Source organism: Akebia trifoliata, chromosome 5 (assembly GCF_017979445.1).
Source record: "Akebia trifoliata isolate Shusen 1 chromosome 5, ASM1797944v1, whole genome shotgun sequence".
In the NCBI taxonomy this organism is placed as follows: domain Eukaryota; kingdom Viridiplantae; phylum Streptophyta; class Magnoliopsida; order Ranunculales; family Lardizabalaceae; genus Akebia; species Akebia trifoliata.
This window is the reverse complement of record NC_141379.1, coordinates 21964927-21991412: the sequence shown is the minus strand read 5'-3', so window position 1 is coordinate 21991412 and position 26486 is coordinate 21964927. Positions and strand designations below refer to the sequence as shown.

The window sequence follows — 26486 nt, the reverse complement described above, 5'->3', positions numbered from 1 at the left end:
AATTTGACCGTTATAGTGAAAACTGACGATCCAAACGTTGATTTTCAAGGGGATAATTTTGTCTACTTGAAAATCAACGATCAGACCACCGGTTTATTACTTTTTTGATAATTTGATAATTTTTTTTTAATAATTAATAATTATTTGTTTTTTTATAAATAATTTTCCCTATACATCTTATACAAGATAATCAAGCTGACTAAAAAGATTGGAAGTACAGAAGAACAAACCTCTGGTTTTTTAAGGAAATGTACGTATAGGAATTAAGAAAAAGAATCAATTTGAAAGGATTGGATTTCTCTATTTTTTAATAGAGGATCGAGTACCAGGAATCGTTCAATGTAAAGAAGACAACTTTCATTCTGGAAATCGGTGACCCAGCATTTCTATCACAAGATTGCTCCATTTTCTAATAAGTTAGCAAATTTGCATCAAGTCTTTGTTGGAACCTAAATCGTTGATCACACTCTTAGTTATTGGATGGATGTGATTCTCGGTCTGATCCATTAACAGCCAAACAAACAAATTGCTTTTAATAGAATTGATATGTTTGAAAATGCAATTTTTATAAGTACATCAAAATCACGTATTAAAAGCAAAGTAGATTACCAAATCAACACAACATTGGAATTGTAAATTATTATTTTTGGAATTAAAATATTTTAAGTTTTAAAATGAACATTGTTTTAATATCAAAAATGGCCATTAAGCATCTATATAATCACAATGGTGGAGCCCACTCTTGGAGGATAAACATCCCCTCAGTTAGGGGTGCCTTTCCTCTCCTTTTGAACTTTAAAGGGTCTTTGAGCTCAACTTGTGGCATCTAAAATCATGATCTGTGCTTCAAAGTTGTAGATGACCAAATTCTATGAACTTTGAAAAAACAAAATTCCAAAAAAAAGTTACTTTTCACTCTTGAATTTTAATTTTAAATTTGGGAGTTAGGTGGAAGCTCATTAGCCGTTCATTTTCAAAACCTTGGATTCCATAAAATCTAGAGGCTGTGATGTTGGATTGCCAATGTGGTAATTCATTTGGTAAGATTTCAAATCTTACTAAGGAAAGTGTTAGTGTCAACTTCGTTGTCTTCACCCTCCTCCCCTTCCTTTTTCAATAATATTTTTCTAATTTTATTATCTTTCCTCATTTATCTTATTTTTCAATGATAACCCTTCTAACATAAATATATTTTCTTTTTTACTCCCTTTAACCCCAAAATGGACCCACTCCTTTGTCCCCCTTTTTCAATAAATGCCTTTTCAAATTTATTGCTTTTCCTCTCACCCCCTAAATCCTAAAGAGGATACTCCTTGTGGAGGTATGTGCAAACTCTTATCTTTTTATAAAACGATATACATATCCCCTATTTATAAACTTGAACCCAATAGGTTCAACCGGACTTTGAGTCAGGTTTCGACACAATAAGCTAGGCTTTGGGCAAAAAAAAATTTTGACTGAAACAAATAGGGTTGGATTCAAGCATAGACATTGGGTTGCCCAAATTAGGGTTGAGGTGTGTCATGTTGAGGTAAGGGTACATGACAATTCATCCAATCCAAACTCGGCCCATTTAATAATCGTGTAAAAAACTTGAACTGGCATATTTATTAAATAAATAACCTGACTTGACCCATGTAACTCGTTTAGTAAAATTATAATCTAAAGTGAAAAAGAAAGTTTCATTTCCTCCGTCCAAAATAAAAGACAATTAATAAAAATAGTCACAACCATAAATCAATATATACCAACATAAATTAAGTATCACCAAACATACATTGAGTATTTTTCAAACAAAAAAAAAAAATCCCAAGTTCTTAGAATTCTGTTCTCCACATCTCCTCTGAGATCAGATCTTTTTTTTTAGATGCCACATGGTATTGTAGTAAGGAACCTTTCCTTACTAACTTAGTAAAGACTTTTTTTTCCAAACAAAAGACCTAACCCTTAATTAGTTGAAAAATATCTTAAGACACTTTATATATTTTATAATTAAAAAAAAAAGTATTATGACAAAATTCAACGAAATTCTAGTAAAACAAATGAGAAATTTAAAAAACCCTTAAATTATTGTTAATATTTGAAATACCTCCTTTGTTTCATGATTTCAACATGTTGATGGTTGAATAACTAAACGTGTCAAAACAGGTTAAGCGGAGTAAGGATAATCTTCTACAGAGATGGCCCACGACCTGGACCATCAACCGTTAATCACGCTCTGATCGAACGATCCTAATTCATCCACCAGACTTAGGTTCCTGTCTCCTTAGAACATTTTAACTCCATCTAATGGACACTGAAAAATCAAATCAAGAGTCAGGAATTGCAGATTCCCTCACTTTTGTGGTAATGTCTAAAAATACCAGCTGGATAATAGAATGCTACTCAATTGAGAATTTTACAGCAATAGCAACATTTTGTGATAATCAGACCAATCTGCAGTGGGCTTTTAAGTCTGTTAGTAATTATCACCAAATAAGAAATAAAAATGGTAAAGCAACATTGGGATGGAATAATATAAAGAAAGGCTGCTTGTCATATGGGCTTTACAAGAGATTATATAAACACTCAGCTTATAACTATCCAAACAAGGAAATACAAAGCAGCACGGCTTCTTACCACTGGCACCAGGAATTTCCCATAAAGCAATCTGTGATTTTGGCAGTTGTGCCGCGTCATACACCCCATAAACTTCAACACCGAACAACGGCAAGAATATTGTGTTGATGGGCATGTAATATTTTCATAGTGATAAACTGGAAGTAGGAACAACCCCAGGAATCCCAAATGGCAAAACCTTTTTCTACTTGTAAATCCATTCATTTGCACGGCCTCCCATCTCATCCATGTCGATGAAAATGCTAACTGCCTGTGACAACCAATACACATGAAAAAATTATACGATGACTTAAGGGAGTCAGTTAGTAATTACTAATTAGTAGGTGAAATCAGGTTTTGAATATCTATTTCTGCGAGAAACTAGACTTATTAATTATTACAATCCAATCCAATGGACTTTCTTCTGCTACCACTTTTGTTTCTTTCAAAATAACGCAACCGGACATTGTTACAAACTTACTGTCATCTGGTTGGGATTTTGTTTGTTTTTTTTTTTTTTTTGGGTGTCGAAGATCTCACATATTTCCCATACAAGACCACTTCCATTGATTGTATTGTCTCACATTCCTCATTCACAAGATTAAATGAGAACAATATGCGCTTTCTAAGAAGAACAAAGAAAAGGTATAGTACATGGTATGTTTGCAACATTGGAAAGTAAGTTTTTCACCTTTCCTATTCGAGGCCGCTCCTTCAACTTGGCAAGGCTATTCCGAATATGTGAGACGGCACCCCAACATTTCAATGAGTTTGCTACATCATCAAGTCTCAATAGATACTCTTCTTCACTCAACGGAAATGATCTCTGAGAAAAAAGATGTCCATAAGTACAGCACACACAAACCATGTTTACCACAACCCTTTGAAACCCTCTAGTACCCTTGTCAACACTACATAACATCGATATTTTCTTTGATAAGTGACAAGGGAATATTGTATTAATAAAAAAAAATTGAATGAACAAAATTAGGTAAATTTTCAAATGAAACCCATATTGGATATGAATCATGTGAAAAAAAATTATTATAGAAATATTGATAAAATTAATAAAAAAATAACAAACTTTAAAATTGCTTGTAGAAAATACTTCTATACTACACTGAAAAATAATAGGTACTAATAAAAAAATTACAAATAATATTTAATTATTAGTATAATTGAATTAAAATTAGTTACATATGTGCATTATATTATTTTGATGCATCCTAAGTATGTTAGTACGTCCATATAAGCGCACACAGAATGGTTCTACATTTAAAAAAAAAAAAAAAAAAGTAATGTGTGAATATCATACTTAATAGTTTGCTCACTAAGAATTGTTTTAACAAGGTTCATGTATTTTTTTTTTTTTGATGGCGAAGGTATTGTTGATTTTCATTCTCTGACAGTAACATAGTATTGTGTACCTGCACTGGAACATTGTTGATATATATTTCCACAATTCATAGTGCTGCTTATTGTGTTTTTTATGGAGTCAGTATTAATGTAAAAAAATTTATCAATATTTTCATAATTTCCACAACTTTTATATGGAAACTGTACTAACATCAATATTGATCAAAATATTTCCATTTCAACCAAAACAGACTCTGAAATTGAAATTTAATATTTTTTATTGAAATATTGTTGATCTTCATTTCTACATTCCATATGGTTGTTTATTACAATTTTGATGATTTGTATGTGTTTTCATATTTGTTTTATCATTCCCTACAGTCGGTCGAGGTGACCAACCAAAAGAAAACAAAAACAACTAGTTACAATATAGAGAGTCTCAGCGAAAAACAAAACCCTGAAAGAATACACCCTTAAATTATATGCATAACTTGCACCAAAAGAACAACAGCCCCAAAATACTCAAGATAACCTCTTGATCGAAAGAAACCACCCCTTTGAAAATCCTCCCATTTCTTTCCAACCACAAGCCCCAGGTAGTGGCAAAAGGAAGGAACCTCCAAAGGACTTTCCTGCTCCCCATGAACATGGAAGAATCCCAACTTTGGAACAAAGATAAGAATGAATTAGGAGTCACTTGAGAGATTTTGAATAATCCAAGGAAATGAGACCAAGTGGGAAAAGATAATTGGCAATGCAACATAATATGGTCTACAGATTCACCACTTGCATTGCAAAGATGGCAAAAAATTTGAGTTACAAAACCCCGGACTCAATATTTTCATTGTTCCCACAATATTTTGATCCTTTTCATGAAAGTTGTATTAATTTCCAAACTACTATCTGAAATAGAAATTTAATATCTAGCTCAAGGACGCTAAATGAAAACTTTGGAAAAGATTAATTTCAATAATATTTGCAAGAACAATAAAAAATGTCAAAGGGCATTATTCATTTTTATTTCTTTTTCACAACTTCTAAGAAACCAGTCATTTGGACACATGTGAGCCAATGTTGGACATAGACACAGACTTGATTAATATTCTGGGAAATCCAAAAACCTAACATGTTCCACCGTTAATTATTTGAAGAATATATAATTTTCATTAAAATACTAGTTAAATGTAAAATATTTAAAAAAGACGAAACCTTATTAACATTGACAAATATGCAACTCTTTGGGCACTTCAGAGGAGTAATGACACGCGCAAGGGACAAGATGATTATACCCATCAGATCAATTAAATTAAGAGATTCAAAAGAAATTGACCTAGGACGAGTTCACTAAGAGCACATAATTCTGATATTTTTACGTTTTTTTATACTATTTATAAAGATTTGCAAATATTATAGCAGAAGTTTCAAAAGAATGGTTCAACTTGTTATGATGATCACAACTTATAGTACTAGTCCATGTCATGTATGCATCTTTGCAAGAATCTGTTACCTGTTCCCTATACTTCCACATAACATTCATAGCCAGGAGATTTCTTCCCATAAATTCCTGTGCCAAGGCATGAAATTTATCAACCCATCAACTACGAAAAATTATAAACTAGAAACCATGAGTTCATGTGTAGGAGTGAAGGTAGAAAGACAATAATCCAAACAAAACAAGCAAACATCGGAGATCTATTCATACCAAAGTTAATGAAATCACATGAACCCCTGCGTTAAGGCATGAAATAAAAAAAAAAAAAAGGAAGTACCAAGTGCAAAAAATTATAACCTAGTAATTATTGGTTCTGGTGTAGGAGCAATTATCCAACCACTAGTAGAGCTGGAGATCTATTCACACCACAAAGTTAACACATTTATCAACTTGTGGATTCAAGTTTCCAAAATAACAACTGTACGGAAAATTTTAATTGAAAACAAAGGTATTGTATAGGAGAAAACATGTAATTATAACCTAGCTGGACATGTGTTGCCTTGAAATTTGTGTCGAACGGGGGTAGAGTGTCTCCCGAGTGGAATGAAATGGATCAAGGGAAGAAAAGTTTGGTATCTCAGGTCGAGATGCATCCTTATAGAGGATACTCCCAAGGGATGCTAAGAAGTGTGATCTCAAGGTGCTGGAAGGAAAAGGTAAAAATCACTACCACGTATATCATTTGCATGGTCCCTAAGAAAGCTCGAGCAACAACACACCTGTATAATTGATGCATACACAAGGCCTTTACACCCAACATTCTATAGATCCTACATTGGAGATCTTCTACGCCAAATAGAACCCGTTAGACGCTTAAAACCAGCCATCCTATTAAAAAAATTCGGAATAAATCACCCACACATACTAATTTGAAAAAAAAAGAAGAAATGATTCATCCACATGTTTTCCAACTGTTCAAAAGAATTTAATAAATAATGTGATAACATAATGTCATTAAGAATTTGAACAAGAAAATGACGAAAAATGGATGGCAATCAGAGAAGTTGAACATAGTGTCATTATTCGCTTGACATTATTTGCATGTAGTGTTCCCAGGTTGTCCACAAGTTACTATCACGCCTTCTTTTTCTTTTCTTTGTTCCATTCTTTTCTTCTTCTTTTTTTCTTTTTCCTTCTTTTTTTTTTTGTTTTTTTTTTGGGGGGGGGGGGGGGTGTTGTTTAGCTATTGTTAGGACTTGGGAGTTTCTAAATTGGGAAATGGAGAAGAAAGAGAAGAAGAAAAGAGAAAGGAAGAAAGAAGGGAAAAGGAGAGTCAATGTTTTTCCCAAAGCCAATGTTACAATATTTAGACTTGGCGACAATGATGATGGTGCAGCAGATAGAGTAAACAAGATCAAATGCTTTAACAAGACCAATAGCCTCAATACCATATAAAGGAAAACAAAGCATTAATGGAAAACTTGGATGTTATTACATTAACCTTATTGGTTTTATATAGACTTAGAAGAGTGCACCAATATGGAAAGACAATAAACCGTTTAAGATGTGTGATGAGATGCGTACCAAAATAATTATATGGTGCATTTCATACACATTCCTAAAATGCACAAACATGTTCGTGCATACAATAGAATACAGTGTTTGACCATTCCCATTGTGCCATGGGAGGATCCTAGTAGGAATTCTATCTTGGACTTGGTAATGCGAAGGACTCAAGAAGGATTTAATTTTATCCTTATATTTGTAGATTTCTGAACATGGCTCCATTCCACACTAAAAGTCTTATGATACTTCACAAATATCTGATTTATTTCTAAAGAAGGTAATTCTTTTACATTTAGTTCCCAAGACTACTATTTCAAACAAAGATGTGGAGTTCATTGTTATTTTCAAAAAACCTTAAGGGAAAAGATGGACCTTGAATCAAAATTCTCAAGTGCTCATTATCTTCAGACTGAGGTAAGAGGAAGTTAGAGAACCGAAGCCATGACAACATATTAATCCTTGGGTAAAATTTGTTCAAAAGAGTTAAGTAGGATATTTATATTATTTGTTTCAGTGAGTGTTGTGGTGATTAAATCTCACAAATCCCTCGAGAATCGTGCAAATCCAGCTCAGCTTTCCCTCTGATCCGTCTAATGTAATTTCAGCTGCTTCTTGCCTGAGGCTTTCACCAGTTGATAAGTGTTTTCAGATGATTTTTGATAACTTCATTAACTGTTGACTCCATGAAAGGCTTTTATGATGAGAGTAAAAGTTCAGATGATAATAATTTCTTTCAGAGGGGTGGTCAGAGAGCAGTAAGTACGGATTTTAATTTCATATCATCCGCCCTCTCTTCTTCTTTCATTTTTGTATGTATAGTCTTAAATATTGATACAGTAGCCAAGTTTTAATAAGGCAATCCATGTGATAGACATGTGTCTAAGCATGAAAAATTATGATCAAGTAGGTGAAACAACTCTGTTAAGATAAATCTGAGTTAGCTTCTTGAACACACTATGCAAAATATCAATTTGCATTAATTGAGATGTGATTGTTGTTTTGCTCGATGTGTCAGAGCACAAGGTGGTGTCAGGATCTTGTTTTATTATCTTAATCATAATTGCCAAGCTGATTGTTTGGTTCTTGCCGAGCTGATCTGTTAGGTTAATTATTGAGGCAATGTTGTCATTCTCTGAATTTAGAAAAACCTTTCTTGTCAACAAAATAAAATTAATTATTTCTATCTTTTTACCAAGTGAAGTTTATGTGATGTTTTTGTCCAAGTATTATGTTTTATGAAAAGATTTTTTGTTGAATGATATGAAAAAGATGTTTTTAGATTCTTTTGTAACCATTTTTTTAGTTCGGATACATTTTAATCCAAGATTGCTTTTGGTTTGTGCTATAATTTTGATCGGCATAAATAAAATCCAAGTTCTTGGTGATCCTTCGTCCTTATTGTGATCGGTGAAAAAAAATTTCGAGCCTTTGTTTGTCTGTTGTTTAAAGTTATTTTTAGCATACATTGGTGTCAAACTTTTACTGATATAAATGCATGCTAATTGTCGGCATGGATTATGTCCGAGCTTTCAACTTATATTTTATCTTCATTCTAAATATACTGCTCGGCTATTATTTTATTCTTATTTTCTTATTTGACCTAGTCGGTCATTATTTATAGTCGAGGATTTAATCAATATATAAATAAGGGGAAATTATTAAAAAAAAATCAAAAATAACATATTTATTAAAAAAAACCCAAATTTGTTGAAATTGGATATGGGAACCTCGTTCTGCCCTTAAAGGGCCGAAACTTTCTCTCACTTCCATTTTATCTTCTCTCTCTTCCAACGTTAAAAAAACCATTTAAAAAATAATTAAAAATAGAAGAGAAAATTTCAGCCCTTTAAGGGCCGAAATTTTCTCTTTCCTCTACTCCCCCTTTCCCAACATCGGTTTTCTCTCCTTTATCAATTTTTTTTCCACCGACAAAAAATCTCCTTTGTCATCTTCTTCTAAGGTAACTCATACTTCAGGTTAATTACTTAATCTTTTAATATTCATCTAAGATTATCTTAAGATCTTAATGTTTTAAGATTTTGATCTTTATCTCTTAAGATCTTGATCATGATCGTGATCCGTACTATAGGACAATCATGATCAAGATCGTAATTGTATGATCTTGATCTTAATCACGACTCTTTTAGGAAACCGCAATAAAAATATGTTAGTAAATGAGATTTAATTTTTAAAAGTCTATGGAACTTGAGCTTTGTCAATTATTAAAAAAAGAGTAATGATTAAATGACTCCCTATGTGGCATACTCAATTGATTATCTTAATTTGACATGTGCTAGAATCGTAGATGTACACTCCTCGAGGTACACAACTGCATATCATGTAAGGGGAATTGATTGAGTATGTTATGTGGAGAGTCAATTTATCACGACTCTTTAAAAGAACATCACTTTTCCTCTTAGATATTCGATTAAAAAGTATTAAACATGTTGAAAAGATTTTTTTTTTTTATACTTCTTTTATGTTTTTAAAAAAAGACCACTTAATTAAGTGATAAGACTTTGTAGAGACTTTTCCCAAGAACTTATGCCTAAACCCCTTCTTATACTTAAATGGTATAAGATCATGATCGCGTTGATTGAGATAACGATTACAATTTTTTTCCACCGACAGAACATCTCCTTCATCAATTTTTTTCCACTGACAGAACATCTCCTTCGTCATCTTCTTCTTTTTCTTCTTCTTCTAAGGAAACTGCAATCACGATTGTGATTGTGATCGTGATCTCAATCAACGCGATCATGATCTTATAGCATTTAAATATAAGAAGGGGTTTGAACATAAGTTCTTGGGAAAAGTCTCTACAAAGTCTTATCACTTAGTTAAATGATCTTTTTTAAAAACATAAAAAAAGTAAAAAAGAAAATCTTTTCAACATGTTTAATACTTTTTAATCGAATATCTAAGAGGAAAAGTGATGTTCTTTTAAAGAGTCGTGATAAATGGACTCCCCACGTGGCATACTCAATTAATTCCCCTTATATGATATGCAGTTGTGTATCTCGAGGAGTGTACATCTACGGTTCTAGCACATGTCAAATTAAGGGAATCAATTGAGTATGCCACGTGGGGAGTCATTTAATCATTACTCTTTTTTTAATAGTTAACAAAGTTCAAGTTCCATAGACTTTTAAAAATTGAATCTCATTTACTAACATATTTTTATTGCCATTTCCTAAAAGAGTCGTGATCAAGATCAAGATCTCAAGAAAGATCTTATCAAGATCATATGATCACGATCTTGATTGTCCTACAATACGGATCACGATCACAATCACGTTTCATAGATTTTTAAAAATTGAATCTCATTTACTAACATATTTTTATTGCGATTTCCTAAAAGAGTCGTGATCAAGATCTTATGATCAAGATCTTAAGATTCAAGATCTTATCAAGATCATACGATCACGATCACGATCTTGATCATGATTGTTCTACAATATGGATCACGATCACGATCATGATCAAGATATCAAGATCATAAAAGCAAGATCTTAAAAGATCAAGATCTTAAGATGATCTTAGATGAATATTAAAGGATTAAGTAATTAACCTGAAGTATGAGTTACCTTAGAAGAAGAAGAAGAAGAAAATGACGAAGTAGATGTTCTGTCGATAGAAAAAAAATTGATGAAGGAGAGACAACCGATGCTAGGAAAAGGGGGAGTAAAGGAAAGAGAAAATTTCGACTCTTAAAGAGCCGAACTTTTCTCTCTCCTCTTTTATTTTTTTTAAATATTCGAATTATTTTGAATTTCATATATGAGGAGAGAAAATTTCGGCCCTTAAAGAGCCGAAATTTTCTCTCTCCTATTTTTAATTATTTTTTAAATGGTTTTTTTAACGTTGGAAGAGAGAGAAGATAAAATGGAGTAGAGAGAAAGTTTCGTCCCTTTAAGAGTCGAAACTTTCATTTTTTTTAAAATATAAATATTAGAGGAGAGTTTAAATAGAGGAAAGAGAAATGTTCAGCCCTTTACGGGCCGAACAAGGTTCCCACATCCAATTTCAACAAATTTGGATTTTTTTAATAAATATTTTAGTTTTTTGGTTTTTTTTAATAATTTCCCCTATAATTAAGATTGAAAAGTGGACACGGGTTAATGATTTAAGCTTCTTAGAAAAAGTGGTATCCACGAGTGTGTTTATGTTCGTTCTGATATAGTGAAGAAAAGCAGCTAATCAATGAGAAATTTCTAATTCCTTTTTGTGTCGTGCCGATCCCATACATACTCTTCCCCTAAAGACTATTTTCTTTTACCCTATAACTTCAATTCTCTGCACTTTTTTTATTGTTTCTTTGCATCACTTTACCTATGAGAACCTTAAGGTTCTTTTTATTATTATTATAATAAGGAATATAAATTTCCTTCTTTCTACATGCCAAATGCTAGATAAAAACAGAAATTCTGCACTCTACTCTCTAGATGCATTTGGTGGAAAACATCCCTAATGGTGCAGCAGATTTACATTCAAACAAGGAAAAAAATAAATACTTAAACGTAAACATTACAAGGAGGTTTCAAACTTCAAATCAAGTCTATTGTGCTTTTCTTTGCTGTCAAAGGATTCTGTAGGGTTGCTCATATTTATAGAGAAATGGAAATGTTTTCTAGACAACCATTTGTTGCTGACAATTTAAACATAACAATTAATCAGCAAGACGTCCACTACACACAAAAGGCACACAATTATAGAATTTGACGGTAAACTATGAGGATTTGCAAGTTGCAACTCAATATTATAATCCCAAGATACTAACCAAAAATCTAGAGGCTTAAACCAATTATAAGGAACACTAAATTCCAATGCTAGTGTGTTGCAGCCAAAGGGAAATAAATACTTTATTTTATTTTTGTGTGTGAGTGAGGTAAACTGGGCTTGAACTCACGACCTCAAAGTTGCGTTACAATATGTCAACCAACTAAGCTATGGGTCCAAACCCAATAACTGCTTAGATTATGTAGCTACAGATGATTTCTTGTTAACAAGAAACAAAGAAATGGTACCAAAATTTTATGTAAAACCAAATCCTTTGATAGTTAGATGATGGCATCCATGCATGCCTAAAGACAAAGCATACCTTCTTTATTAGTTGAACATCATATGATCTTCCATACTTGTTCCTAATAAGAGTAGCAAGATCTATTCCACTAAAGTTTGAATCATCTGTTCCAATAATTTTTTCCAGACCCTCACGGAATAATTCATTGTTCACCTGAAAACAGAAAAATGAATATGAAGACCATGTTTCGGAGGATATTTATCTTTTCACAAATTGTAAATAGATACACATGAGTATGCAGAAGTGTGCGAGCATGCATGCACGGTATCATAAATATATATGGGAATCTAATTTCTTTCAGTAAACTAGAAAGGGTCTGCCAGTGACAGATGAATGTTGTGCAGGACAGAGAACCCCATTTTATGGATCCCATCAAGTAAATATCCAACACCAAAAGAAACCCATTCTATATGAATATCTCAATACGGCACCCAAAAAATAAATTCAATTTTCTCTCCGAAAGTACGAAATGTACATTCATCTCCTACACAAATGCTAACAAAGGATCTTCAAAAATGGTATAATCATGAGAGGATACCAGGGATATTTCAAGTCAAAAACAGCTCAAAAAATGTTTTGTCAAAATCGGTACGCATGGCAAATGTGCTCATTAATCCAGTCTGTCTAAAAATGGTAGACCAATCCGTTGACGAGACAAAACATAACATTGCACCAGTTTCAAAATCCTAATATTATTAGGAGATGAAAAGCTTGGATGGCTTGAACTTATTGAGAAAGAAAGGAAAAAAAAATAAACGTGAAGAGTTAAGTCCATAATTGAATGGCTGGAATCTAGCATTTGGGTTAAGGGCCATCAAATGTGTAGCCTTAAATTAGACGATCCACATTGATGACTAATGGTGACACATGTAAACAACATACTCTGTAAAATGGTGAGCAGAACTCCACCAAGAGAATTTCCCCCCAAGATTGATTTGGAGCCTAACCCTGTTTACAATCACTTGGGGCATTTGGAAGGAGAGGAATGCTCAGGTTTTTGAAGGGAAAGAGCAAAACAGCCAACAGATTTTTTTGTCAATTCTTGGGCTACTGTTTTTTCTGTGTAAAATCTTTAAAGAGTTTAAAGGTGTTTTATTCGAAGATATCCTAGTCCGGTGGGATTGGGTTTGTAATATTTCCGATTGGTAATCACATGTGTTTCTTGTACTTGGGTTGGTCTTCTTGACCTCACTTTTCTTTTTTTCTCTAATCTAGTCTTCTTTACTTATTAGGAAGAAAAAAAAAAAAAACAGACGGGAGTTTAACATACCCCTCCAGATTCGTTTTGAGGAAATTCCTCCTCATGATCCCCATCTTCTGGGTCACCTGGATCTGTACCATCATCCAACGTGCTAGAAAATACTGGCCTAGAATGCCTAGCCCTTCCACAGGGGCCATTGCTCACAGCAAAGTATGGACCTTGGATAAACAATGATCTTCCAGAACGACAATATAGAAAAGAACATCCTAAACATGGAACCTTATGAAATCTGCCTTTGAAAGAATTCTCCTGGACTCCTGCTGTCCAATTACAGGGGTGGCTTGATAGAACACTTGTCATATCCTGCCAATCAGAGTGACCTTGTAAATCAAAATTTTGAATTATTATGTGATGAGAAGTATGCTGGGTTCATGGAATTCATGCTTGCCATATCCAAAAGTTGAAGATAACAAACCTTAATAAAGTCCAACTTAATATCCAAAGGATCCACTAAATTATGTTGATTGAAGTACTCAAATACAAGTGAAGAGGCATTTAAATTAATAGAAATGGATGATATTCCCAAGGACATTGGGATTCAAACAAAAAGCATAGGGAAAGAAACCGAGTTCAAATAGAGAACTTACAAAAATAGTAAACATTAAAGAATAACTAACAAATTCTTGCAGGAACATGATATTGCCATCATTATTTTATTTATAGCCAAGTACATCAAATGCATTGAAAAATCGCTTCTGACATCAACATCAATACAATTTTTTAAGAAATTTTTTATTGCCACACCAACGTTTACTAAGAGCACCCCAAGATGAGTACTAATTATTTGGTGATTTCTTATGAATTGGGATGCTCTTAGCAAAAGTTGGTGTGGCAAAACAATCTCTCTTTTTTAATTGGTAAAAATTGCTGCATATACTTGAAATATTTTTAATGCACTTGGCAAAAATTGCATCAACAACATATCCCTTCTTGAATATGAGGATTTGCAAATTCAATTAAAAACATGTTCCCATATAAAAGACAAGAAATTGATCTTCAACAAGATTTGCGGGATTTTATACTAAAAAAGAGATGATGAAATCAGTGTTTCATAGTTGGGAACAGGAGAAATTTCCATTAAAGGAGGCCTTGGAGCTCTTTTATATGGTTGCACGGCTGATTGAGAAAAAAATATTAAAAAAAAAAAAAAGTCTCCCCATCCCCGCTTTGTCCATTTTCCACTAAGGGAAGAAGTAATTTAACAACGGAAGATTGACCCCACAGTTGGTACAGCTAGGTATGGTTTTTGGTAAGCTGTGTTGTATGTTATGAGAGGATGAATGGAGTCCATGAGGTATAACATCATCAGCATTTTATCTTCACAATTATTTGGGTGGATTTGCAAAATTAAAAGTTTTTAAGTGTTTTTAGGTTTTAACAGTTTTCCATAGTTATTGTTTCTAAATTTATTAATAAGGTCTATAATTGTTTTCTTAAAAAAATAGGACTTATTTAAAATAGCATCATTGCCACGAAAGCCTTATCCCAGAAGAATTTTAGAAGAGAAAATCACAAGTCTCATAATGAGAGCTTGGTATATATTTATAACACATAATAAGGGAATGGACATAAATGCCCTTACACAAGAATAATAGAAATAAATTCATATAAAACAAACTAGAACTAACTATCTATTCTAACATTTCCAATACTCCCCCTCAAGCTGGGGCAAATATATCAACTAGGCCCAGCTTGGCGAGATGAGAATTTATGACTGAAGGTCCAGCAGACTTTGTAAGCATATCTGCTAGTTGATCTGGGGAAGAAACAAAGATTGTCTTAAGTACACCAGACCGAACTTTCTCCCTGAGAAAGTGAACATCAACCTCAATGTGCTTAGTCCTTTCGTGAAGGACTGAGTTAGATGCAAGCATGATAGCAGACTTGTTGTTACAGAACAGCGACGAGGAACCAACAGTAGGAAATCCCAACTCTGTTAACAAAGATCTAAGCCAAAGAAGCTCACATGTGCCTAGAGCCATAGCACGATACTCAGCTTCAACAGAGGAACGAGAAACCACACTCTATTTCTTACTTTTCCATGAAATAAGATTACTGCCATAGAAAGTACAGAGACTAGATGTAGATCTCCTATCTGTAAGAGAACCCGCATAATCAGCATTAGTGAAACATGATAGATGTGGCTGAGCAGTGGATGAATAAAATAAGCCTAGACCGGGACGAGACTTCAAGTAGCGAAGGATACGGTACACAGCATCACGATGTGAGGTACGTGGAGCATGCATAAACTGACTGACTACACTAACTGCGAAGGTCAAATCCGGTCTAGTATTAGTCAAATAAATTAAACGGCCTACGAGTCTCTGGTAAGATGAAATATCAGATAAAAGTTCCCCAGATTCAGCATGAAGGCGATGATTTTGATCCATTGGAGAAGATGCAGGACGATAACCAAGCATACCAGTGTCCTGAAGAAGATCTAAAGTGTATTTACGTTGAGATAACGAAATACCACAGCGTGAGCGGGTTATTTCTAACCCCAAAAAATACTTGAGGGGACCTAAGTCTTTAACCTCAAAAACACTACCTAACTGCCTCTTAACCATGTCAATCCACTGTGCATCATTTCCAGTTACTATAATATCATCCACATAAACCAAGACAATGGTATTGCGGCCATCTACTCCTCGTCGAATAAAGCAAGTATGGTCAGAGTGACATCTAGAAAATCCCATAGATAAGATGACCTCAGAGAAACGCTGGAACCAGGCTCGCGGAGATTGCTTTAGGCCATATAGAGATTTAAGAAAACGACATATGTAACACCCCGGATTTTCAACTCATATCTCGAGAAAATTAAATGGTGAGATTTGAAAGAAAATATCGAAGGAGAGACTTAGAGTAAAATACTCCGATTTTGTTATGATTAATTTCGAGAAAAATCAACTTCGCCATTAGATTCAAAAGGATCGAAATATATACATTAGCCTGTAAGCAAGTCCGAATTCGAATTCGGATAGAGAAGTTATAGAATCCTCGAATTTCGTGTTAAGTGGGACCCAAAACAGTGAAATTTCGTTAGAGCGAGAATCGAAAATATTTGATGACACCATTAGATCCGAATCGAAAAATTATTCGAAATGGTATATTCGTTTGTCATTTTCCGAGTCCGAATAGTTAAGTTATGATCGAAACTAGAAATGAGGGAAAATTACAAGTATGCCCTTAGCTGTGTTATAAAAGAAAAATCTGATTTTCTTTTATTTCATTTTTCTCTCATTCTCTAAGAAACCCAAACGATAGCCACTCTCAATCCAAGGGTTTCGACCCATTGTCATCAAGTTTGTGCGCAAACGAAGCCGAGTTGAACATCGACGAAGAAGACAAAGTTGTCGGCCACGTCGAGAGCTACAACTTCACCATCTTTACTTACCCATTCTTGTTCGTTTTCTCCATTTTCCTAAAAAAGAAAAACAGTCGGGTAGCTCGAGTAAAACCCAACACATTCCATCCGAGGGCTTCATCGAGTTAGGAGCTAGGTATATACTTCATTGTAGAAGCAAAGGAGAACGTCATTGTCGGATACCTTGCAAACCCTCGCTCGTTTCGCATCCAAGTCAGCTCAACCTCGACTCTTGAGCCATCCAACCTTGAGTTGTAGTGCTAGCTTGTACCCTTGGCGTTCACAACCATGTAAGGGACCTCCGATTCTTATTGGTAACTTTAGATTTCTCAAATGTGCATTTAGGGTTTTGAAACAAAACTTATTGTTTGCATTTAAATCGTAGAAAGTTGTTGTTCGATTTCAAATTCATGGTAGAAGTAGGTGTTTTGCTTATGTTTTATCGAATTTTGATAACAAAATCGTGGGTGGGTCGAATGGTTCGAAGAATGGAAGAAGAAATCGAAAAAGGGATCGAAAAACCCAAAAATCGCGAGTGAGGTTCAGGCTGTAGGTGGGAAGGATCGGTGCCACCGGCACCTACCGAAGGCATTCTGTCGGTCCCACCGACAGAATGTTGCTTCTGCCACCGACGAAATCAAGAAGCCGCCGAAAACTTTGTTCTGTCGGCAGGACCGTCGGTCCCACCGACACCTGCCGATGTGTATTCTGTCGGTTCCACCGACAGCATATTGATTCTGCCACCGACAGTAAATGTCCTCTTTAATTTTTACTTTCCATTTACTTTAAGTTCTTTAATGAAATTAAGGTTTTACCCCCCATTTCAGAACAATGGGAATGGTTTTAAGATCCAAATCTCAAAGGATCAAAATCCGAATTTTGGTTTCAAGAACAAAACGTAATTTTCGACGTTTTCGGCAAGTTTTCAAAATGAAATAACTTTCGCGTTTCTTTGAATTAGATTACAAAAACTATATGGTGTCGAATCTCATGATCAAGACTTTTATTTCGAAAAACCCGTTTTTAATTTCGAGAACTTTGAAAAATTGAGTTTCTGACACTTAGCCAAATTTTCACTAGCTTTCTCTATTTTTAACAACTTTGGTCCCGAGCATTGCTGGGACCTTGTTTTTGAATAAACTTCGGTGGTTTTCAATGGAAAGACCAAAAGAATGACTTTGAAAGATTGAAAATGAATGGTTGATTTGAAAGGATGAAAAATGAGAATGTTGAGAGAATGGGAAAAGGGAATGAACGGTAAAATGTCAGAATCACACCCGAGGGGTGATGTCTGCATTTTACATTGTATGTTGTGTGTAGGTTGGTGAAAGGATATCCAGGTTATTAATGAAAGGGTTGCATGTTTATTTCCGATTATGTTAACGCTTGCGCTGAGTACTGTTATTTATTTTAGGCCGATTGGCCACGGTTGCATGGTAGGAACTGGATATCCGTTCTCAACCCTGTTCTGTTAATTTCTCTTTTGTTTTAAATGAAAAATCATATATGTACGTAGCTATTTTGTGAGCTGTTAAAGGGTTTGTGAATGCCTGAAGGGATAGTGTGTCACATCATCCGGAGGGGTACACTATCCTGGGATGTACGGTAGGGACCACCAAACTCATACGTGGTATGGGACGCGTATGAGAGTGGAGTCACAACTGGAATCCGGGTCCATTCCTTTCTTATCTTTACCCGTGAACGTGTATTGTAAAGGTGGTCGTATACGAGTGGAGTGTCATTTGGGAATTACATACACGCCTGATAGGCATAGACGAAGATGATTAGTCAGTGATCACTAACAATCTAGTAGTAGTCGAACGTTCTGACACATCGAAAAGAGACCCATTGCTTACGGTCACGTCAAACGGCCAGCCTGAGCCGGATAAATGGTCACCCGTGTGGTAAGTGCAGCAACCGGCCACAAAATCAGGAACTAAAAACCAGATTTATGTTGTAACATCATGTCCTGACTGGGAGCGATCCAGTCGTGAATCCCAACTCTTTAATTCCAATACTCCACCATTTGTAGTATGTATCTGTTGTTATATTTCGAATTATAAACTGAGAAGCATGTCATTTATTTTAATGTTGTCAACGGTATTTGCATAGAATGGAAAATGTATAATGAGTATGGATGATTGATGCCATGTGTAATCTTTAAACTGTTTAGTTGCTCATCCCTGGCTATATGTACCAGTTGATCATATTTTATCTTGTAAAACCTTGCATGTATTAAAAATACTCAGTATGCTTTATTCGATCATGCTTAGGAAGGGTTATTGGTAGGAATTGGCTGTGGACTTGCTGGGTAACTTTCGTTACTCACCCTTTCCTTCCTATTTTTTTTAGTTTCAGTACTTGCAGCTGTCGAGGCAGGCGTAGAGGCAGTAATTGAGGAGTATCTGGTCGATCAGATCGACGATCAGATTTTATTGCCTGGTGAGCACTAGGGCCATATCCCTTAGTGTTGTCAGTTTCACCCAGGATGTATGTAATTTTTGGATTTGAGAGTTTAGGCCTCTATTAGAGTGAGAGTGTTTTAATAAGCCTGTATATTGATAAATCTTCGCACTCTGATCTACTTACATGTTAGATGTAATTTAGTCTTCCGCTGTTCATTTCCTGTATTTACAGCTTTATATACAGGTTGTATTATAGATTGGTTTATCAGGTTTGAGTTCCGTGAAACGTTAACATAAACAGAGGAGACCATGCCGAAATTTCGAGGTGCCACCTAGTACCTTGAGGTTTGGCATTGGGATTTGTGTTAGCGTTTGGCGGGGCGCTACAACATACTTTCCCAGAATACTCCCCCTGAAAACGAAAGCCAGGAGGGGGGTCCATATAAATAACCTCTGTCAGATCACCATTTAAAAAGGCATTCTTCACATCAAGCTGGTGAAGAGGCCATGAGTGACAGACCACTAAAGAGATAAGTAGACGGATAGTAGACAGTTTGGCTACAGGGGCAAATGTGGCTCCAAAGTCCTTTTCCGGAGTCTGCGTAAATCCCTTAGCGACAAGTCGAGCTTTGTAGAGATCAACAGTACCATCTGCAAGATACTTGACTGTGAAAACCCATTTACAACCAACAGTCTACTCCCCAGAAGGAAGAGAAACAAGATCCCAGGTGTGATTCTTCTGCAATGCATCCATCTCAGTAGTCATAGCTCTAGTCCACATAGGATCACGTAAAGCTTCAGATACAGACCGAGGAACCCGAATAGAGGCAGTAGTGGCAAGATAGGCTCGATAGGAAGGAGAAAGACCCTGATAAGAAACAAACTGGACGATAGGGTGATTAGTAACACACCCTCGCTTACCTTTGCGAAGTGCAATTGGTAAGTGAGAGTCAAAAATAGAAGGAACAGGCGTAAATGTAGAAGGGAATATACCTGAGTCCAAGGAGGAGGTTGGCAAAGTTTGAGAGGGGGGAAGGCGACGAGAGTAAACTTGCATCGGCGGCGCTGAAGATGAAGATGGAGAGAAAACTGGAGATGGTAGCACTGTTGGAGAAGAATCCTGTAAAGAAGAATAGTCCTGCAAAGAAGGTGAAGTACGAAAATATGGAACATTTTCAAAAAAGGTAACATCCAGGGAATGAATAATACGATGAGAAAGGGGATCATAGCACCGATACCCCTTTGACATAGAAGAGTAACCCAAGAAGACACAACGGGTAGCTTTATCATCTAGTTTGGTACGATGAGGAGTTCTATCTTGAACAAAGCAAGTACACCCAAAAACACGAGGTGTAATAGGAAAGAGAGTGCTATCAGGTCGAAGAACATGAAGAGGTACCTGTCCCCCTAAAGTACGGCTCGGAACACGATTCAGGAGGAAAGCAGCAGTAAGAACGGCCATATTCCAATAGGACTTGGGAACATGCATCCCGCGCAGAAGGCAACGGACTATGTTCATGAGGTGACGATTCTTACGTTCCGCCACCCCGTTTTGCTCAGGAGTGTATGGACAGGATAACTGATGAAGCATACCACGCTCATGAAGATGGGAGCGAATCCCATCAGAAATATATTCCCCACCATTATCTGTTCTAAGAGATTTGACTGTAATGTTGTATTGAGTTTGAATCATTTTAAGGAAATTAACAAAAATAGGTAAGACTTCAGAGCGAGAACGCATTAAATAAACCCAAGTACAACGAGAATAGTCATCAATAAATGTAACATGATATTTATGACCATTAAAAGCAGTTACAGGGGAAGACCCCCACACATCAGAATGAACCAAATCAAAAATAGCATTAACTCTATGCATGCGAGGAATATAAGAGGCACGTGTGTGTTTAGAAAGCTCACACACAGAGCATTGAAATTTGTGTCCACTACAAGATTGTTTTAAAGCAGGAAATAAAGAACATAAGTGCTGAAAATTAGCATGTCCTAAGCGAGCATGCCATAAGTCTAAAGTCTGAAAAGAAAAGGTATGAGTTCCAGTGAGGGGGAACACAGAAACCGGGGCAGCAGTAGGTGGAGCTTCAAACAGGTATAACCCATCCCTCTCATATCCCTTGCCAAAAGTCCTCCTCGAAGTCAGGTCCTGAAAGACACAGTGAGTAGGAAAAAATGTTACAGAACAATTAAGCGATTTTGTAATACTACTCACAGACATAAGGTTAAGAGATAAATGTGGAACATGGAGAACAGAATCAAGAGGAAAACCAGGAGTTAGAGATATAGAACCCTTACTGTGAACAGGGGTAAGAGACCCATCAGCAAGGCGAACTTCCTTATGAGTAGTAGGAAAAATAGAAGAAAGAAAATTATTGGACTCACCGGTCATGTGATCAGAGGCACCAGAATCAATGACCCAGGTCAGAGGAGCAGAGCTAGACTGAGTGGCATGAAATGCAGAAGAGGTACCTGGAGGAGTGGATGCAACTGTCGAGGATGAGGGAGTCTGAGCCTGAAGCTGATCCCGTACAATAGCTGTAATCTGTGTCTGAAGATGTTGCAAATCAATAGTACCCAAGGAAGCATGATCAACAGAGGTAGATTCCACAACAGCAGCACGGGGCTGTCCCCCAGAAGATCTCAACAGGTGGGGATAGAGTTGAAAGCAACGAGCCTTCTCATGGCCAATCTTCCCACAATGACTACATGTAAGACTATTTCCTTTACCACGCCCACGACCCCCACGACCTTGATTCCCAGATCCTAAAGTACGGGAATTAGAAAAATCCGAGTTGGCTGCAAGAGCCATCTGATCTGTATCTGGAGCTGAGGTAGTGATAGGAAACTGAGTCTGAGAGGGAATGACACGGCGACGACGCTCATCGCTATCAACAGTCGCGAATATCTCAAATAATGAAGGTAGAGGAGTGGTATTAAGGATTTGGGTCCGCAATGCCTCAAATTCAGGACGTAAACCCATGAAGAACTGGTATGTCTGATGCCGAGCAATCCTCTTGACCACATGTTCAGCTGCCTCTGCAGATAACTCAGCCATGGACTCATAGTGCGAGAGCTCCTCCCAACGGGACTGAAGAAATCCAAAATAATCTGCAACACTCTGATTTTCTTGGGATGCTTGAGCAATATCACGATAAAGTTCATAAATCCTTGAATCATTGCGAGCATGTGCATATGTTTGAGTAAGAGCTGACCACAAAGAAGAGACGGTCTCATGATACATAAACATAGTGTAGATGCGTTGCTCCATGGAATTGAATAACCAACCAAGAATAGTGCAATTATCAATTTCCCATTGTTCAAATTTGGGATCAATGGGGGGTGGATTAGGAATACTACCTAACAGCCAGCCAGATTTTCCCTGACTACCTAAATAAAGTCGTACAGACCGAGACCAACTCTGAAAGTTGCGACCATCTAGTGGTGCATTGGTGATACGCTGGACGGAGAAATTGGCCCCAAGAGTGGTGGTAGAATCCTTAGTCTCGTGAGTCGTAGTCATTGCACACTATTAGTACTGTATTTGGATTGAAGAGAGATCTCACGTGTCAGTACTGTTTAAGGCCAAATAATCTTATTAATTGTTGTTGGCAACACTAGAACCAACACCTCCTGTTGTTATAAGATTGAACCAACCAAATACCACTGTTGTGAGATTGAACCAACCAAAATAGTCACTGTCGTAGGTCTGTATATACCCTAAGAAGTGTTCTAGGGCAAACTCTATGCTGTAGAAGTATAGTAGAACAAAATTAGATCCTGTAGAACTGATAGAAAGTCAAATATAGACCTGTAATCCAAGGTAGATGAAATCGCAACACAGCTAAGAGATGTAGTAGGGCTGACTGTGTGTTATAGAAGTATCGTGGAGCAGATCAGACCCTGTAGAACTGATCGAAAGTCATAAACGAACCTCTAGATCACAGTAGATGGAATCGCAACTCAGCCAATAACCTACTGCTGCTGTCGCAGGTTCTTTTAGGTTATCTAGACCTGATCGCAGGCACTCTAGAGTCTGTAGGTTGAATCGCAACTCAAGTATGAACTTGCTGTTGGTGTCGCAGGTCACTATAGATTATCCAGATCTGATCGCAGGTGGGAAACAGGCCTGGAGAAACCTCCTGATGTTGTTGTAGAGAACTTTAAAGGTTGTAGGTCTGATCGTAGATGAGATTTAGACCTACTGCTACAGTCGCAGGGTATTGTAAGATCCTAAAGGCTGATCACAAGCCAGATCCTGATCTACAGGTAGCCTGCTGATGCGGTTGAAGTGATGTGTGTGATCTATAGTTGTTGCTGTAGCCTGAAGACTGATCGCAAGAAATTTTTGGGGCTAATAGACATGCACCCAACAACACAAGGCCGATTGCCAAGGGTAATCTCTATTGCAAAAAAAATTTATTGATCACAGTGCAAATCTCTATTGCAGTATGTGAATTAGAAGATGGTGATTGGTTTTTTTCTTTTTGGCTTTGATACCAAGAAGAATTTTAGAAGAGAAAATCACAAGTCTCATAATGAGAGCTTGGTATATATTTATAACACATAATAAGGGAATGGACATAAATGCCCTTACACAAGAATAATAGAAATAAATTCATATAAAACAAACTAGAACTAACTATCTATTCTAACATTTCCAATAATCCCAAACATTTGGTGTTTGGTCAAATGAATCCAATGGCTCCAATCAACTCTATCAAACAATTATTTTATTTTTATTTTTTGATAGGTAAAAGTTTATTTCAGAGAAAAAAAGGATAAGTGAGAAATTAAGGTGATCCATCCAACATCATGTTCAAATGTCTTCATATTTGCTATCACTGCCTTACCCCAAGTCACTATTTATCTTGCTTTCTTGTTTTTAGATCCTCCAACATGCATATTCCTTCTAAATGTTATCATCAGTTGTCGTTGTGTGTGATTAAACACAATCTCAATTGACATTCCTTTAGTTTGTACATATTGGGGCAACTCTCACAAACATGTTCATTTTTTTATCTAAATTTCGAAGTCTTTCGTAGCAACTTGTAGTTTGGAATTTTGTCTAGAAGTCACTTTAAAAGTTGTTCGAGACTCTAGACAGAACACTCCCTGATGGATGCTTTTTAAGTCCATTTGACTAGGGCTTATGGAGTTTTCAAGAGAGTAAAGAGCCTTTCAAAAGTTTATTGATTGTACTGGCTTTCAAGTTTTCTCCCTTTTCCGTCAATTCGATTGATGATGCAGTTTTCCTATAATTCTACTTGAATATTTCTTGGATTTGGTTGGAATTAGATAGTCAATCAATTAATTTGTAATAGTTGCATTAAGATTGGCATGTTCTACATCTCTAACGGTAGAGGAAGAAAATAAAATTTTAAATTAAAAGGAACTTATTTCAACCTACACTGAGCTTCTAATTATTACTACTACTATTACTATTATTATTATTTGAAATATATACTTCCCTTTTGAGACTACACTCATCTGGCTGGTTTGCAGCATTCACTGGTTGACCCAACTCAACTGGCCTGTTTGGTCCTTCTCTTTCTCGCTCAATAGGTGATCATGCTAGTCGCATAGTAGGATCATGGTTTTTGAATATCGTCTATAGTTTTGTCAAATGTGGTCTCATACCCCAAAAATATGTTTTATGCCAATATCTGATAGCATACTACAATATGTGATGGCATATTTTTTTGCAGCATATGCCACCGCATATGCTATGTGTGAAATTCAATATGCGAATAGCATGTGCTGGTCATACATGGTCGCATATGCTATTTAACAACATTGATCATCCAAGACCAAGATGACTCGTGTTCTTGAACAAGTGGGATATTCAATGTGAATTTTCTTTCACATAGACTTGTCTGATATCCAAGATGACTAGTCTGATATTTTGAAAATATCAGGCAACTCAATAAAACTCAGCCAGTCAACCATATTTTTGAAATTTTTATCGAAATACCTAATTTTTTGTAGGATCTGGGTTTTAATTGTGTAGTTTTTGTTCGTTTTGTTCTCTCCTTGGGGTTTTAGGTCATCTCAACCGCCCCTTTAATAATAATAAAAAATTACTAATAAAAAATATATATATATATAGCCACCACATTTTTTCCTACATAGGTTAGAAGTTTCAGAATGAGCTGATTTTTGGTGAGGATGATCTCTATGATGATAAGATCATCCTCACCAAAAATCAGCAACTTCTGAAACTTCTAACCCCATGTTTATGAGTTAAAGAATAGTGGACCAACCATTTTTTGTAAACCACTTGTGAGGGGTTAGAAGTTTTGGAATTGGCTGATTTTTGGTGAAGATGATCTTATTACTAAGTATCTTCTAATACACCTTACTTTATAGAAAAACATATAATTATTTTAAACTAAATATACATAAATGGTTATCTCGTCACTAAATATACATAAATGGTTATCCCGTATGAGACGAGATGACTCGGACGAGTCAACTCGGTGATCCAGTTTTAAAACCATGGGTAAAAGTGAAAAATGTTCAACTGTTCTAAAGCATAAAATCAGAAATATATAATGTCTTATTAGACGAAACCCTAACTGTTATTCAGACTCTTTTGCTATAATTGAAGGACGAGAAAAAAAAAATGGATAGAAAGAAAATTCTTGCATTTGGTTGGAAAATAGTAGCCAATCAGTAAATCTAGAATAGCTAATTGGGTATGAAACCTAGGGATTAGGATTAAAACCAGTCTTGATAGAGTCCCATAACCCTAAATCCCATTAAACACGGCATAAGATTACAATTTTTTTGTATCAGAAACATTATAGTTAAAACAAGTTAATCTACAAAGAATTTAATAAAAAAAGAAATCGAGAAAGAGAGAGAGAGAGAGAGAGAGAGAGAGAGAGAGACATACCTATTGGCGAGCATAAAATCAGGAACTGGAGACTGTTTATGAGATGAAACCCTAACCGTAATTCAGACTAACTGAAATAATGACAAACAGAGAATAATAATCTATATATACATTAAGGACTTTTGGATAAAATATCAGGGGCCTTACTTTTCATCGCCAATTAATCGGCACAGTCAACGAGTTGCGCGCTTTTGATTTTGCAAATATAATTGAAATTGGAACGGTTTTGAACCATGGATTCCATTTCCCAACTCGTGTCTATACCGAGATCATCTCGGCATCTTTGGACGAGTCTATAGTTATTAGGAGAAATTCTATTGGCACACCAATTTACTAATAACACACAATTCTTTTGAAATTAACCAATTGGTGTGTTATATTAAAAGTTGGATTGCCAATAGCATTTTTTTTTTCTTCCTTGGGAAGAATATGTATTTACCCATATCCATATCCAGATTTTTAATTCGGGTCCAAATCCGGATCCTACTATCTCAAATCATATCCGATTTTATTA

The 26486-nt window shown here is 35.8% G+C and overlaps 1 protein-coding gene across 1 annotated transcript; it reads right to left on the bottom strand.

The window, feature by feature from the left end:
- Positions 1-2350: 2350 nt before the first annotated feature.
- LOC147401651 (uncharacterized) lies at positions 2351-26038 on the bottom strand. The gene is made up of 6 exons (XM_086443002.1): positions 25973-26038; positions 13306-13616; positions 12054-12188; positions 5462-5518; positions 3290-3424; positions 2351-2869 (listed from the first exon to the last, which is right to left on the bottom strand). Exons 2-6 carry the CDS (start codon positions 13594-13596, stop codon positions 2804-2806), a joined length of 684 nt encoding a protein of 227 aa, XP_086299128.1. The 5' UTR covers positions 13597-13616; positions 25973-26038; the 3' UTR covers positions 2351-2803.
- Between the last annotated feature and the right edge of the window lie 448 nt (positions 26039-26486).